The 14,468-nt window shown below is 60.7% G+C and overlaps 1 protein-coding gene across 1 annotated transcript in view; it reads left to right on the top strand.

Moving 5' to 3' along the window:
- LRRC27 (leucine rich repeat containing 27) overlaps positions 1–14,468 on the top strand; it is a 31,417-nt gene that overhangs the window by 15,221 nt on the left and 1,728 nt on the right. The window contains exons 7-10 of the mRNA XM_064488574.1: positions 657–1,029; positions 2,029–2,175; positions 4,762–4,858; positions 9,235–9,351. Of these exons, the coding sequence (XP_064344644.1) occupies positions 657–1,029; positions 2,029–2,175; positions 4,762–4,858; positions 9,235–9,351 (734 nt within the window). The remainder of the gene's footprint in view (positions 1–656; positions 1,030–2,028; positions 2,176–4,761; positions 4,859–9,234; positions 9,352–14,468) is intronic.

Consider the following 14,468-nt stretch of genomic DNA (forward strand, 5'->3'; position numbering starts at 1 on the left):
CGTCCCCAGGAGGGATGGGGGCTTGGGGAGGGGGCCATGCAGGGCAGGGCGGACCGGTTCACGTTTAGGTCACGCCGGCTGCTTGTTTGAAGGCATCGCCAGAGGCAGGGGCGGCAGCCGGGCTGGCAAGGAGGAGGTGGAGGGAGAGGACAGGCAGACAGAGCGCGTGCCCTTTGGAGGTGGAGCCGACAGCCTTGCCGGCAGACAGGGTGTAGGCACGGGGATGAAGACAGCCTAGGGGGACTCGGGGCTCTGACCTCAGCAGTTGAGTGGATGCTTGAATGGAGGCGGACAGGTCCGGTACAGAACCAGGTGGCTGATCCAGGTGGTGGATGCTGGCTGTGCGTGCACCCGTGCTGGCTGCCTGCCTGCCTGGAGCCCAGTGGCCCTGGAGGGCTGGGCTTGCGGTACAGACGAGGCACTGTCAGCGGTGCACGTGCCTGAAGGCGGGGCAGCAGGGGTCACCCGGAGAGCGATGTGGGTGCTCGGCTGGAGCCCGGGGCACTCGGACACTTGGACACTCGGAGGTGGACGGAGGAAAGAGAGCCGGCAGAGGGACGGCTGAGAGATGGGAGGCGAGGCCATGCGCAGAGGTGGGAGCGGTGGGGGCTGCGTTGAAGTGCAGTTTATGGAGCAGGCGTTTTTTTCCCTGTCAGCATCCCCAGTGACAGAAACGACCAGAGGTGAACTGTCGCCTTCCCTGGCGGGTGTGTCCCAAGAGCGTGTGCCTAACAGAGGACCCGCCGCTTCCCGGGCACTGGTGGGAAGCGGGCGCACAGCAGAGGCAGACTTGCTCCCCCCTGTTGAAAAGCTGGGCCTGAGTGAGCTGGGACGGTCCACCGACTCGTTGGAAGACTGGCCGAGCAAGGAGGAAATCCAGCGCTTCTGGAAGCTGCGGCAGGAGATCGTGGAGAACGAGCAGGCGGGGGTTCGGGAGAACCAGCTGCTGCCCGTGGAGCTGCCCCCAAACCTCAAGGCCGCGCTGAGCGCCGAGGAGAAGCCACGCCCTGCCCCGAGACCCGTGTTCAGGTAAAGTCTGAGCACAAAGGTGTGTCTTCTCCATCCAGGCAAAGTTATGCTGTTATTGTGATGATCTTGTGAAGCATCAGGTAGACATGCGTCCACACTGCAGTGTCTGTCACGCAGCAGGTGCCGGCCCTGGTGTAGGGTCCACGTTAGCTGAACACGGGGGCCAGGAAACAGGCTCAGAGGAAGAGATTGCACGAGAGAAAACCTCAAATCCTGTGTGTGTGTGTGTGTGTGTGTGTGTGTGTGTGGTGCACACGTGCGTGGATGTATGTCAAGAAAGAACACACGTTGGTGGAGGGCGATGTCATGTCCAGGGGCACAGAACTTGGCTGTTGGGGTCTGGCAGAATCTTAACGGTCACTCTGGCCTGTGGCCCTGCGGATGGCATGAACACCCGTCCCACGTGTCTGCGGTAGAACCTGCGGAGGGGATGTGGGGAGGGGCCCGTCGGAAGGCCGGGGTTGGCAGCATCGACAGCCAGAGGTAGGAGCTGTGACCTGCACGAGAGATGTTCAGGTGTTTTTTGCGCTATTGTTTCACCTGCTCCCTAGATTTGAAACATTTTCAAAGTAAAATGCTATTCAGGTGTTATTAACTGGCCGTGGCCCTGGGGGTCCTGGAGGCACACGGAGCAGGTCTCTGGCTGCCCTGGCCTGTGACGTCCCGGTGCAGGGTCCTGCCGCCTCTGTTGTGAATGGAGGTGGTAACTCATCCAAGTCAGGGCGAGCCTCCCCCCAGCTCGCGGGTTTCACCCATCCCAGGCGTAGGTCTGCCTGTGGCCTGGCCTGGGGGTGGGACGGAGGCCCTCAGATCTGACCCAGCCCTGCTCGGTGGCCCTGGACGGGGGCACTGTGAATTTCCATGGGCGGCTACCATCCTGACTGGCGGGCGGTCCCCGGGCAGCTGGCCCAAAGCCCCGCCCCACTCGGTGTCTGCTCTCTGCCACCTGCCGTCACCGGCCTGTTCAGAGGTCCGGCTGAAGGCCTGGTGTCACTGCAGGGGGAAGAGGCCCTCCTTCAAGAGCATCCTGCCCGACCTCGCTGCCTCGCGCCAGGCCCTGGTGCACGTCTGTCGGCTGGAGCAGAGCCGGGACGCGGCCCTCCGGGAGCTGTGGGAGAAGCAGGTGCAGACGGAGCAGCGCAGGAGGTGAGTTGGGGCCGGGGGTCTGCTCACGGCAGTCTCTGCGCCTCCTGTGGCCTCACGTCCGCCTGCAGCTGCCCCGGGTCTTCCTGACGCACCCTCCTCTCCGTCAGCCACTTGCTTACAGGTCTTTTCTATCGAAAGTTACTTAAAAATAACACTCATCAGTGGAGTTCGCCCCGGCCCCGCCCCCTGGGGTCTGCTGGGCCTTTGCTGTCCTCACCATGTGCCCCGCCCTCCAGCTCCGCCGACCACGTGCCTCCACCGAGCTCTGGGCCCCAGGAGGCAAGCCGGCCTGGACGGCGCCCACAGCGCCTGGGGGCCCCTCATCTCCTGGTGGGGTTTGGCCAGCGTGGGGTCCTGCAGGCAGTCAGAGAAGGGGGAGAGGGAGGGCCGGGTCTTCACTCCCCCGCCCCACCTGTGAGTGCCCCCTGGGGCCGGCTGAGTCTCTGACGGTGGCCGTTGGCCGTCCCGACACTCCTGTCTCCTGGGTGCCAGCAGCCACTCCTTCCCTCGTCCCAGAAGCCTGGGGTGGCCACTGCCCGCTATCCCAGCAGGGTCCTGCTCGGCCTCTGGGCTTCGCCCCTTGTGAATAAACCTCCTGAAACCTTCCCACCTGAGTGTTCTCCTTCTGGACCCTGCAGCTCCAGGCTGTTCATGGAGCACATGTTCTGACGTCCACCGGGGCTGTTCTGACACTGGACGTGCTTTTCTAGTCCGGTTCCCTTCCCTTAGAGGAAGGGTCCCTGCCCCACGAGCAGCAGGGGTGTGGCCGGCTGACAGTGAGGCTGAGATCTGAAGGTGTGGCCTGGCTGCCCCAGGTCACTCTGGTCATTGGCGGCAGGTCAACCCCCACAGTCTCCCCAGAGTGTCCCTCAACTCAGGTCCTGGCTGCAGGGCGAGGAGGTGACCTGCCACTCCCCTGCGGGCCCTGGTGGATGAGTCTGCAGGGCAGGGCAGGTGCACGTGCTGTGTGGTCGTGGCCCGGACCCGAGGTGCGACAGCCCCGCCTCTCCCTGCGCCCCCAGGTCCCACTCCCTCCTCACTTCTGCCTGTTTGCTGAGGCCATTTTCTGAAACACTGCTGTGGCGCCTGCCCGCCTCCCCCCCATCTCCATCCCCCGCTGCCCGGATGAGCGCATGAGCCTCACTCGCCCCCATAGCCACCTTCCCAAGCCTAGGCCAGACCCAACCCGGTGACTTGCAGGGAGGCGCACGACGGTGCCCGGCGGGGTGGGCATGCAGCGGGGGTGGGGGGCTGCAGGGCTGCGGGAGGCAGAGCAGGCAGTGTGCATCCTCTCACGGTCTGAGGCCTTTGCGGAGGACAGCTCTGAAACACCGAGGGCTGGCAAGGGCCCTCTTCCTGGTGTCTCTGATGGGGACCTGAGGTAACGTTTGTGGCCTCCTTGGTGGCAGTGTGGGGGGCCCTGTCCTGTGGCCTCCCCTCTACACAACTCCGTGGACCCTCCATGCTCCCCAGTTACCTGTGCGCCAGTGGCTCCCGAGACCATCCTGTGCCCCTGAAGGACCCCACCCATGCTGCTCACTGGGAGGCAGCAGAGACGCAGGACCCAATGTCCGGGAGCACTGCCTACAAAGTCACGAAGTCACAGCTCCAAGCGGGAGCACCCAGGGCTCAGGAAGCAGCCTCACGGGGTGCAGAGGGGGTGCCTGGCTGTCCTGGGCCTCTGCCGGAAATGCCAAAACCCGTGCCTCAGCCTGGACCTGCCTCAGCACCGAGCACAGGACGGAGGCCCTCGGCTGGGAGGCATCAGAAGGAAGGAGCCCAGGAGGATTAGCGACTGTGACCCTGAGGACGGGCGGCCTGGACGCAGGCAGCTGGAGAGGCCAGGGCCTGTCTGGGGTGGTGGCCAGGGTCCGGGATGTGACAGAGGGCTCGGCTGAGTGCTGGAATCTTGTGGAAGACACAGGAGTTGGTTCAAATGGGCAGATGGAAGCCTGGTGGCCTCCAGCACCCAGAGCACAAGGCGGGAGGGGGTGGAGCCCTGGGCCCCATGAGGATTCCCAGGACCCCCTCCCATCCCAGAGCCGTAAGCACAGCCAGAGCAGGCGTGGGCTTTTTGTTCAGTCTAGAAACTTCCTGGTCTTGTGGGGGGTGAGTCCCTCGGGGGTTGCTGCCGGAGCCCAGCGGTGCGGCTGCAGGTGCCCGGGCAGGAGAGACGAGGCTCACACTCTCGGTGAAGCTCGGGCGCCTGAGAGGAAGTGGACAGTCAGCCTCCTTCTCAGGCCACGTGCAGACCAGTGACCACCTATGGCCTTTGATGCTGAGCGCATGGCTGAGACCTGGCCGGGCCTTCCTGGAAAGGACCCTGGTGCCTCACCAGGCAGGGGGCTGGGGGGGGGCCTGGCTTGGCTTCGGCCTCCCTCGGGGAGCGCGGGACGGGCTTAGGTGTGCCTCACTCTGCCCGGGCGTGCACTTCAGAGCCCACAGAATCCCCGAGTCTGCCCTCGGGGCGAGGGGCCAGGAGTTGGGGCTTTTGTGTGAAGCTCTCAAAACAATGATAGAAATCCTTGAAAGCTTCGCGTGCAGCTGCCCTTAACCCAAATGCTAACATCACGTGTGTTCCCGCAGGGACCGGAGAGCGCTGCAGGAGTGGAGGGAGCAGACCCGGGTGATGAGGAGTAGGAGGAGGGAGCTCAGCAGGTTCCCGCCCCTGCAGAGGAACCTGGTACGTCGGGGGCCCTGCCCTGAGTGCCCCGTGTGTCCCGAGGGCCGGGGTGAGGGGTGCCAGGATCCAGGTTCATGGATGCAGGAGGCACCCTGCCTCGCAAAGCCTGACTGCCCGCCGGCCTCTGTCACGTAGCCAGCAGGTGACCTCGGGCAGAAAACAGGCCTCCAGGGGGCCCTCCCCCAGCACCTTGAGCTCGCCCTGGCTCTGGCCACCCCACTGCAGTCTCGGTGCCCTCCCCTGGCCTCCTGGGAGCTCCCCCAGGGGGTTCAGGCCAGGCCAGGGCATCACTGTGAAGTGAGCGTTGCTGCCCCATGCCCTCCTGGGGCCCCCCTGACCACCTTGTTCCCCCAGGAAGCTGTCCGTGTCCTGCCTTGGCCTGCTCCTCCCGCCCTCCCCCAGACATTCCCGAGGCCTTGTCTGTCCTCTCTCTGCGCCCGCTCTCCCCAAGGCGTCTCTGTCCTGGCGTCCAGGCCTCGTCTCCTCTCCAGTGGATAGTCGCCACCATGCCTATCCTGGCGTGCACCCCTGCTCTCTCACGAGCAGCCTCTGTGTCTGCAGCCCTGGCCCAGCAAGGCTGTCATAATGAAGTCTCCCCTCTAGGGCCCCGGGTCCTACCTGCTGCCCGCCTTCTCCCTGCCACAGTGCCTGAGGCCTCGCCTGCCACGCCCCCGTCCGTGTCTTCAGAGCAGGTGTGGGAGCTCCAGACCTCGACCTGCACGGGCTCCTCGGCCACGTGCGCCCGCCAGCCAGGACTCTGCAGGCAGCCCCTTGACCCCACCAGACCCCTGCCCCACCCACCTCAGGCCCCTGGGCTGGCCACGTGGGGCCTGCGGTTGCCAGCTGTCACTGTGCCCGACTCCCCAGCCCCCTGCTCTGGGCGCTGACCACGGGTGGACAGGCGAGGGGCTTGGGGTGGTGGGCTCAGGGCCTCCGGGGAGGGTGCCTGTGTGAGGCCTGGGTCTGGGCCTCAGTCCAGGCCTTGCCGCACGACCTGAGCAGACCTCCTCCGCCTTCCCCCGAGGCCCAGTCCGGGAGTCCCCTCAGCCTCTTCACGGCGGCGAGGCTGCCCCTCAGCCCGGGCACAGAGGGTCTGTTCAGGGGACCCCAAGAGACCACGGCCTCAAGGCTGCTGGGGCTCCAGAGAGGGCGTCTCCTCCTGGCCCTGCCCACTCGGGGGGCGTATGTGAACGTCACGGCGATTGTGGCAGCTGCTGGGTGATGGCTGTTAAATACATGCAGCATGGAACTCACCGTCTTACCTGTCCCCGTGTGACCACTGCCACACCCATCTCCCACCCTGTCCCCGTGAAGCACTGACTGCTTGTCCCCCTCCCCAGCCCCAGCCCCCACTCTACCTTCCGTCCCCGGATTTGACTCCTCTAGGACCTCGTGTAAATGAGGGCACACAGCATTTGTTCCTCTGTGACCGGCCCATTTCACCGCGCATAGTGGCCTCAGGTTTGTCTGTAGTGCAGCGTGTGTCACAGTTTCCTTCCTTTTTAAGGCTAAGTGACACTCCCTCGTGTGAATGGGCCACGTTTGCATTTGCTTGCATCCGTCCGTCTGCGAACCCCTGGCCGTGGTGAGCCAGGCTGCCGTGCACGGGGAGGGGGCGCGGTGTTTGGTCTCACCTGGGGCGGCGTGTGGAGCTGCTTCCTTTCACGTGAGGTTTGTTCTGCTTAGAATACGCCTGCGGTGCGTGCGCAGGAGGCAGCTCTTTCCATCCTGTGTGTTTTGTGGAAATGCTGCATGGGACCAGTTACCACGTTTTGTGGCGTGGAAATTGAAGGACATTTATATAACTTGGCGCAGCACAGAGCCTCCTAAGTTAAATAGGAAACTTAGAAACTCTGAAATGAAAAATGGAAAATCTTTACTTCATGAAACTGAAGTATTTCATGTGGCCTAAAAATACTATCATCAAAGTCAAAAGATACGGGAGAATATTTGTGATGTGTGTTTGTGACAGAAGGTTAACATCTAAAATATGAAGAAAAACTACAGAGTTTTTACAGTAAAGAGTCCAGTGCAGAGACGGGTGGAGGGTCGGACGGGCAGTGCCCGAACAGGAAGCCCCCGAGGCGGTCAAGTCAGAAAAGAGGCTTCGAGGAGTTGCCACCGGCACCTGCCCGGGGGAGGCGGCCGGCCAGTTGGGCGTGGGAGGCGGCTCCCGTCTCTGCTGCGGGGCCTCCGCTTCCGGGAGAATGCCGATCAAAGTGAAAACGCGTGTTCTTGGCACACCTCCGGTGGCCCGTCTCGTGGGAGTGAAGCAGCCAGGTCACGGGCGCGTGCATGTTCACGACTCACCTCGGTGGGTTTCGGCATTGCCTGCAGAGCCGGGGGCAGTAGCTGTGTCCTGAGCCCCTCGACACCAGCTTTCTGCAAAGCATTGCATTTTCCTTCTTCACGAGGCCCTGAGCCCAGTAGCTTTGCCAGTGACCTCTGAGTCCGTCTCACTGGCCTGAAGAGCATGACCGTGCGCTCGGCACTCAGCACATGGAGCTCGGGGCGGCACTGTCCTCCTCCCTCCTCCGCCTCGTGACAGTAAAATAAGATTCAATGTCTGGCTTTAAAAGGACACCTGCCGAATTTAGCGTCTGTCTTTCTCCTGTTGGAATCTGTTTAGTAGGAGAACCCTGGTCAATGGACGTGGGCCTGCCCCCAGACAGTCTGCAGACAGCTTTACTTCTGCTGCATCTGCCGCCTGGCAGTGTCCTGGGGCGGGGGGAGAGGTCGGCCGGTGGTTTCTGCTCCCCCTCCTCCCCCCGCCACCCGGTGTTAAGCACCTTCTAAGACTCAAGGCTGATGACGCAGACAGACGGTCCTGCCCTGCTGATCCACTTAGCGGTGACCTGGTAGGCGGTCCAGTACCCCGGCCCCCAGCCTGCTCCCCACACCCACACTTGCCCCAGCCCCCTCCATCCTGCTCTCAGATGCCCCAGGGGTGCGCCCCTCCCTTCACATGAGCAGACACACAGGCACAGGCCCCAGGCTCCCTGAGGTGGGGAGGGGTCAGCCTGGTTCCCAGACTGGTCCAGGGTCTGGTCTCGGCAGCAGTGGCGGTGCCGTTCGAGGGCCCTGCCATGTTTCCAGTCATGTCCCAGGTGCCTGGGGTGGGAGGGGACAGATGGCCGGGGCCACACAGGTTCCGAGGAGCCCAGGTGAGCGGACTGAGCCCCGGCCTCATAAGGGCGCCCCAGCAGAGCATGAGAGCAGTGGGCCGGCCTCCGCCCTCAGCAGCAGGGCCAGTCTGGAGGGAAGCGCACGGAGGTGGGAGTCTGCATAGGGGAGCCTGGAGCTCCTGCCGGACATCCAGGTGCAGCCCAGGCCCAAGGAGGGAGGAGGGGAGACGAAGGTTACAGAGACAACCCCGGTAGGAAGGGAGCTGGGGAGAGGGGGGATCTGCAGGAGACGGAGGACGGACATTGAGGCAGCAGATGAAGAAATCCGGTGAGACCCGCTCAGTCTGGGCAGGCCAGAAATAGTGAATTTTCCAGCATTTGTAGGGCAACTTAAACATATTTTATGTAATGCTATAGAAGTTTTAAGGAATTTGTCACTTTCTAAATAAGTGGTCTATGAATTCTTACAGAGAGCATCCCAAAACATGTCAGCCTCCACCCTGTCTCCTGCTGCCCCCTCCGTCCACAGTCAGCTTCCCCGGCCACCTCCTCCGCCGGTAATGCCTGTCGCAGCTGCTGGGAAGGGTGGAGAAAATGTTCTGTAGTTGACACTGGGCAGTCACAGGGCGGCAGGCGTGTCTGGGACCTGCCATCCGGCACTCGTGGGGTCCCTGAGGCCTGCCCTCACCTTTGAGGCGGGCTGGGGGGCTAGTGAGCAGACACAGCTGAGCTCTGGCTGTGTCCACGCACATGCGGGAGGCACCTGTCTTCCCTTGGCATCACAGACGCCTTGAAAAGCCAGCGCTGAACTCTCTGTTGCAGACTTTCAGTTTATTTGTGCTGCTTCGCCGTGTCACTGACCGAAGCCCCGTGAGTCTCTGTTACAGGTTTTCTGACTGCGAGGCCTTCTCTCCTGCCAGGTGTTAGCGCTGACGTGTTGGCATGACTTAGTGAGGAGGTACAGTCAGGTCTGAGTGAGAGGCTCGGGCCCTGGATGGTGTGTTCTGTCTGTTGTGCTGGTACCTGGGCTGCGGCAGGAACCATCCACTCTGCCCCGTGTCCCAAGCTCTGGCCTTGTCCCCCATCAGCTGGCCAGCCCAGGGCCCGGAGCAGGTGACAGTGAGCCCAGGCCGAGGGCTGGTGACCACAGTGTCTGGGGCACGGTGGTCTGCCTGTGCTGCACCCAGAGGTCAACGGGGTGTCAACAGCTGTGTGTTCTTGGATACTTGAGCATCTTGTTGCATTTTCCAGGTGACATCAAAAATTCCCTTTGCCACGGATCTGATGGAGAATGAGAAAACCGGTGAATTCACCTGGAAAAGTGAGACAAAGCAGAGAGAGATCACTGCGCGCAAATCAAGGAAAGCGGTCGGTAACGAGTTCTGATTCAGTTCTGCTGGGCCCAGCCACCCCCGCCCCCGCCCCCGCTGGTCTGAGCGGGAGGCGGCTGAGAGAGGGGGCCGGACCAAGAGTGGGAAAGTCCTGTTCCCTGCCCTCAGAGCTGCGACTGCAGCCCCTGTCCAGTGACCCCGTCCCGCTGTGCGCACCTGGTCCCGAGAAGCTCCCCCCGCCCCACGGCTCGGGGTCCTGGCAGGCCCTGCTTTCCCCGTGCTGACAACTCCCACCGTGCTGATCCGGTGTCCGCACTCCAGTGGGGTGACCTCTGAGCTCCCGCGCCTGAGAGGGCCCCGCACCCCTCCCCACACCTCCCTTCCTGCCCCACCGCAGCGAAGTGCCCCCTGCTCCTGCCGGGGGCTGAGCCTGAGCATGGTCGGAGGGCCTGGAGCTGCCCTCGTGCTGTGACAGGTGGGTGGCAGAGCCAGCCATCCCTCTTAGGCCCGGAACTTGGGAAATGCCACAGGTCTGCAGGCTGGGTTAGCCCCAGCCACGTGGGTGATTTAAACTGAGGTCCAGGGCGTTCAGATGTTCTCACCTGTCCCCAGGGAGCCCACATCGCCCTCGCGGGCCCTCAGAAAGCCCACGGCAGAGCATGTCTGTCCACGGACACCCCTGGACCGTGGCCTGGACTTTCCTAAGGGCCAGGGTCTGAGCTGTGTGGAGGACATTTGTGGTCTGTCTTTCAGTCTTTATTCTCAGAGCAGAAACCCAGACAGATGTGCGGCTGGTGGGGCTGCGGTCAGGAGCCCAGCCAGGGGACACACCAGGCTCCACACGTCCCTGACGCTGGAGGCCTGGCCGCCCTTCCCGCCACACTCCCGGCTCTGAGCGAGGGCTTCCGGGGCCACTCGGAGCTCCTATTTAAAATCAAAGAATAGGGGCCCAGAGCCCGGGGGCCTGGTGCCAGCAGAGCGGGTGTGTTCGAAGCCCTGCTCAGTGCAGTGCCTGCTTTCCATCTGAGGATTCATTAAAACTGTGTGTTTCACATGCAAAGACTCCCCTTCTCCTCGTGCGGCACAGCGTCCTCAACGTGTAACACGGTACCTGGGCTTGGAGCGTTTAAAACAGCGTCCGCAGGTGGGGTGGGGAGAGGCGTCCCGCCCGCTGGTGACGCCCTGGGACTGCGGTTTGGCCCAAAGGAGGGAGAGGAAGCTCCTCCCCCATCTTGGGATAGGAAAGGCCCCACGACTAGCCCTTCGCCCTTGGCTTTGCCAGCGCCCCCCGGGAGGAGACCCGGGAAGAAGAGCCGCAGCGGCACCCGCAGCCACCTCGCGGCCAGAGGCGGGTCCCGCGGGCTGGCGCCCGTCGGGGGAGCGAGGGGGGCCGTGAGGGCCTGGAGACTGCAGGTGCCCATCCGCTCGGCTTGAAGGTGCTCGGTTTTATTCAAAATTGAAGGGAACCGCACTGCCTGCAGCTGCTGTGTGTGGGAAATGTGCGGGGGTACCTAGCAGTGCAGAGACCGAGGAGACACCATCCAGTCCTGAGTGACGCAGTCGGCCCCCCCGCCCCCCCGAGAGTGCCCAGGCCTCCATGGGCCCTTCTGGCCGAGCCCGACGCCCCTGTGCCCTGGCTCTCACAGCTGCAGGAAGACTTGCCTGTTCTCCCCGACCACCCAGGCCCCCCGCTCACTGTCTCACCCTGATGGTGGTGGCTCAGGGCCCTGGGTCTGCTGTGCTGGGCTGCACCGAGGCAGCCCCGGAGGCGGCAGCCTCACCCCCACAGCTCGTCAAGGGCCCCGGCACAATGTCCCCTCCCCTGGGGCCAGAGGGTTGGTGGGGGAAGCGCAGGCAGGGGCTGCTCACTTCACGGAGGCCCCACCCTGATCAGACTCCGCCCCCTTCTCAGACGCTTTCCTTCCGGCCCAGAGTGTCTCACCTGCTTCAGATGAACCTTTACTCTCTCCAGATCTGTTCATGGGAGTGAGCTCATTCTTAGACACCCAAAACCCTATCTCCTGGGGCTTCTAGACATCCACGTCTCAGCCCACTGCTCAGAGTGTAGACTCAGAAGTTTCTCCGGCATCATGAACAACTCTGTGCTCACAGACCTGATACCCTACATGAAATGGACCAATTCCTTGAAAGAAGCTACCTGCCAAAGCTCACACGAGGAGAAACGCACAATCTGAATAGACGGATATGTATTAAAGAAATTGAGTCAATAACTAATAACCTCCCAGCAGGTTCGCTGGTGAAGTCAACCAGATAATTAAGGGAGTAATCATATGAACTCTCCTCAGTCTCTTCCGAAAATAGAAGCAGAGGGAACACTTGGTGGCTCATCCTATGAGGCCAGCATCACCATGATACCATAACCCAGGGCGTTACACGAGAGGAAGACTCCAGACCAGTCTCTCTCACGAACACAGATGCGAAAGTCCTCAACAAAATACGAGCAGATCAAATCCAACAACGTATGGAAAGAATTATGTACAATAAGCAAGTGGAATTTATCCCAGGCAAGCAAGGCTGGCTCACACTTGAAAGCCAGTTTAATAAAGCATTACATCAACAGGCTGAAGAAGAGCGACCGTGCGGTTGTATCAGTAGAGGAAGAAAGAGCAGTTATCAAAGCCTGTGACAAAAGCTCTCAGCAAACCAGGGACAGCGAGGTGCCTCCTCAGCCTGAAGAGCGTCCACAGAGACTCACACTAACATCGCACTGAGTGGTGAGAGGCCAGAAGCTTTCCTGTAAGGTCAGGTGCAAGAGGAGGAGTCCACTCCCACTGCTGCTCCTCAGCATCGTGCTGGACATCTTGGCCGACGCAACAAGAAAGGGAAATTAAATACAAATCAAGAAGATGGAGATACAGCTTTGTTTTAAATGACACAACTGTCTGTGTAGAAAGTCCCAACAAATCGACCAAAAAAAAATCCTGGAACTGATAAGCAGTTGCAGCAAGGCAGCAAGACACAGGGTTCACCTGGAGAGGTCCATCACCTCCCACGTGCCAGCGATGGGCAGGTGGCATGTCAGCACCGAAAAAACGGTGCAAGGCGTCGATCTAACAGAACGGGCACAGAGTCTACATGAGGAAAACTACAAAACTGAACGAAAGAAACCAAAGAAGAATAAATAAATGGAGAGACAGTCCATGTTCACGGGTAGGAAGAGTGCCAAGGTGTCAGTTCTTCCCAGACTGATGTGTAGATTCAACGTAGGTTCACAGCACGTGGCTTTGTGGATATTGGCAAACGGATGTTCCAGCTTATGCACAGATGCAGAAGACTCGGAACAGCCAGAGCAGCCCTGGAGGGGAGGAGCAGAGGCGGAGGGCGGGCCCCGCCCGACTTCAAGACTTTCCATTTAGCTCGCGAGTCATGTTAGTGAAAGTCTGGGCGAATATAGATCAATAGAACAGAACGGAGAGCCCAGAAACGGACCCACACAAATATAGTCAGCTGACCTTTGACAAAGGAGCAAAGGTAACAAAATGGAGCAAAGACAGTCTTCTCAACGCATGGCGCTGGGGCACCTGCACAGCCACACACACAAAGTGAGTCCAGACACCGACCTGACAGCGTCACAAAAATTAACTCAAAGTGCGTCATCCTTTTAGACTGTATACGCTGGGTATGCATAGTTTTCTTGTGTATCAGTTACACCCCAGTGAAGCTATGAGAAGGTGGGTCACAGACTTACGTGTAAAATGCAAAACCATGAAGCTTCTAGAAGACGACGGAGGGAGAACCTAGATGACCCTGAGTGGGTGATGACTTTTTACACAGAAAATGAAGGCATGAAAGAAAAAATTGGCAGGTTGAACTTCATTAAAATGTACAAATTCTGCTTCGTGAAAGACACTGTCAAGAATAAGACAGCCACAGATGGGGAGAAAATATTTACAGAAGACACATCTGGTTAAGCACTGTTGTCCAAAATATGCGAAGAACTCTTAAAACTCAACAGAAAGAAAACAACCCAATTAAATACCAGGCCACAGATCTGAGCAGACATCTTCCCAGAGGAGACACACAGATACTAAGTAGGCACGCCTGCCTTAGGAGCTGCGGATTAGCACAAGGAGGTGGCACCACCCACACCTGGCTGCAGCCGGGGCCCTGTCAGTAACGAGCGCTGGGAGGGCGGGGACGCGAAACGGTGCGGCCACCATGGAAGACAGTGTGATGGTTTCTCACAAAACTAAACATACTCTTAGCGAGTGATCCATCCAGCCATCGCATCCCTTGGTATTTACGCAAAGGAGTTGAAAACTCACGTCCACACAAAAACCTGCACACAGACATTTACAGCAGCTTTATCCATAATTAACAGAATGTGGAAGCAACCAGGCTGTTTTCAGCAGGTGGGCGGATGAATAAACCTTGGTCCATCCAGACAATGGGATATTATTCAGAGACACAAAGAAACGAGCTGCCAAGCCATGAAAGACACGGAAGAACTTTAAATGCTTATTACTGAGCAGAAGAAACCCATCTGAACAGGCTGCCTGCTGCCCGGCCCCAGCTCTGGGACGTTCTCGGGAGGGTCAGCCTACGGAGACAGTAAAATGAGCAGGGGTTGCCAGGGCTGAGGGGAGGGGCGAGGCGGCGGACACGGAGGAGTCTGGGGGCCATGAGAGCACTGCGTATGGTGCTGTCCTGATGGGCAGTGTCACTACATTTGTCCAGACCCACAGAATGTACAGCACCAGGAGTGAGCCCCCAGGCCGACTGTGTGTGGGCTCCCAGCTGTAACGACGTCCGCTCTGCTGGGTGTGAGTACTGCTAACCCTAACCCTGACATTGGTTTTGAAATGGAACCTGGGTGCTGGCTCTTGTGTTCCCTTCCCAAGGAAGGAGCTGGGACGCCGTTACCCAGACGAGGAGCCTGTGGCCCAAAGGAGACTGACCTCCGTGGGAGGCGCGCTGGCCCGTCCGCAGCGCCTGCTCCCGCGCCGGCCCCGCACCGTCACCACTGCCCGCGCGGAGGGCAGCGGCTCCTCACCTCGCGGTCAGAAGCCCGAGACCGCAGGTGATGCGGCGACGGCCCAGGGTCACCGAGCGGTCTGCAGCCGGGGCCTGCGCTCCAGCCCCTCGCCGCCGCCTCGGACGCGCGAGCAGCTGCGTTGGCCCGCGCTCCCCTCC

This window comes from Camelus dromedarius, chromosome 8 (genome assembly GCF_036321535.1).
Source record: "Camelus dromedarius isolate mCamDro1 chromosome 8, mCamDro1.pat, whole genome shotgun sequence".
Taxonomy (NCBI): Eukaryota; Metazoa; Chordata; class Mammalia; order Artiodactyla; family Camelidae; genus Camelus; species Camelus dromedarius.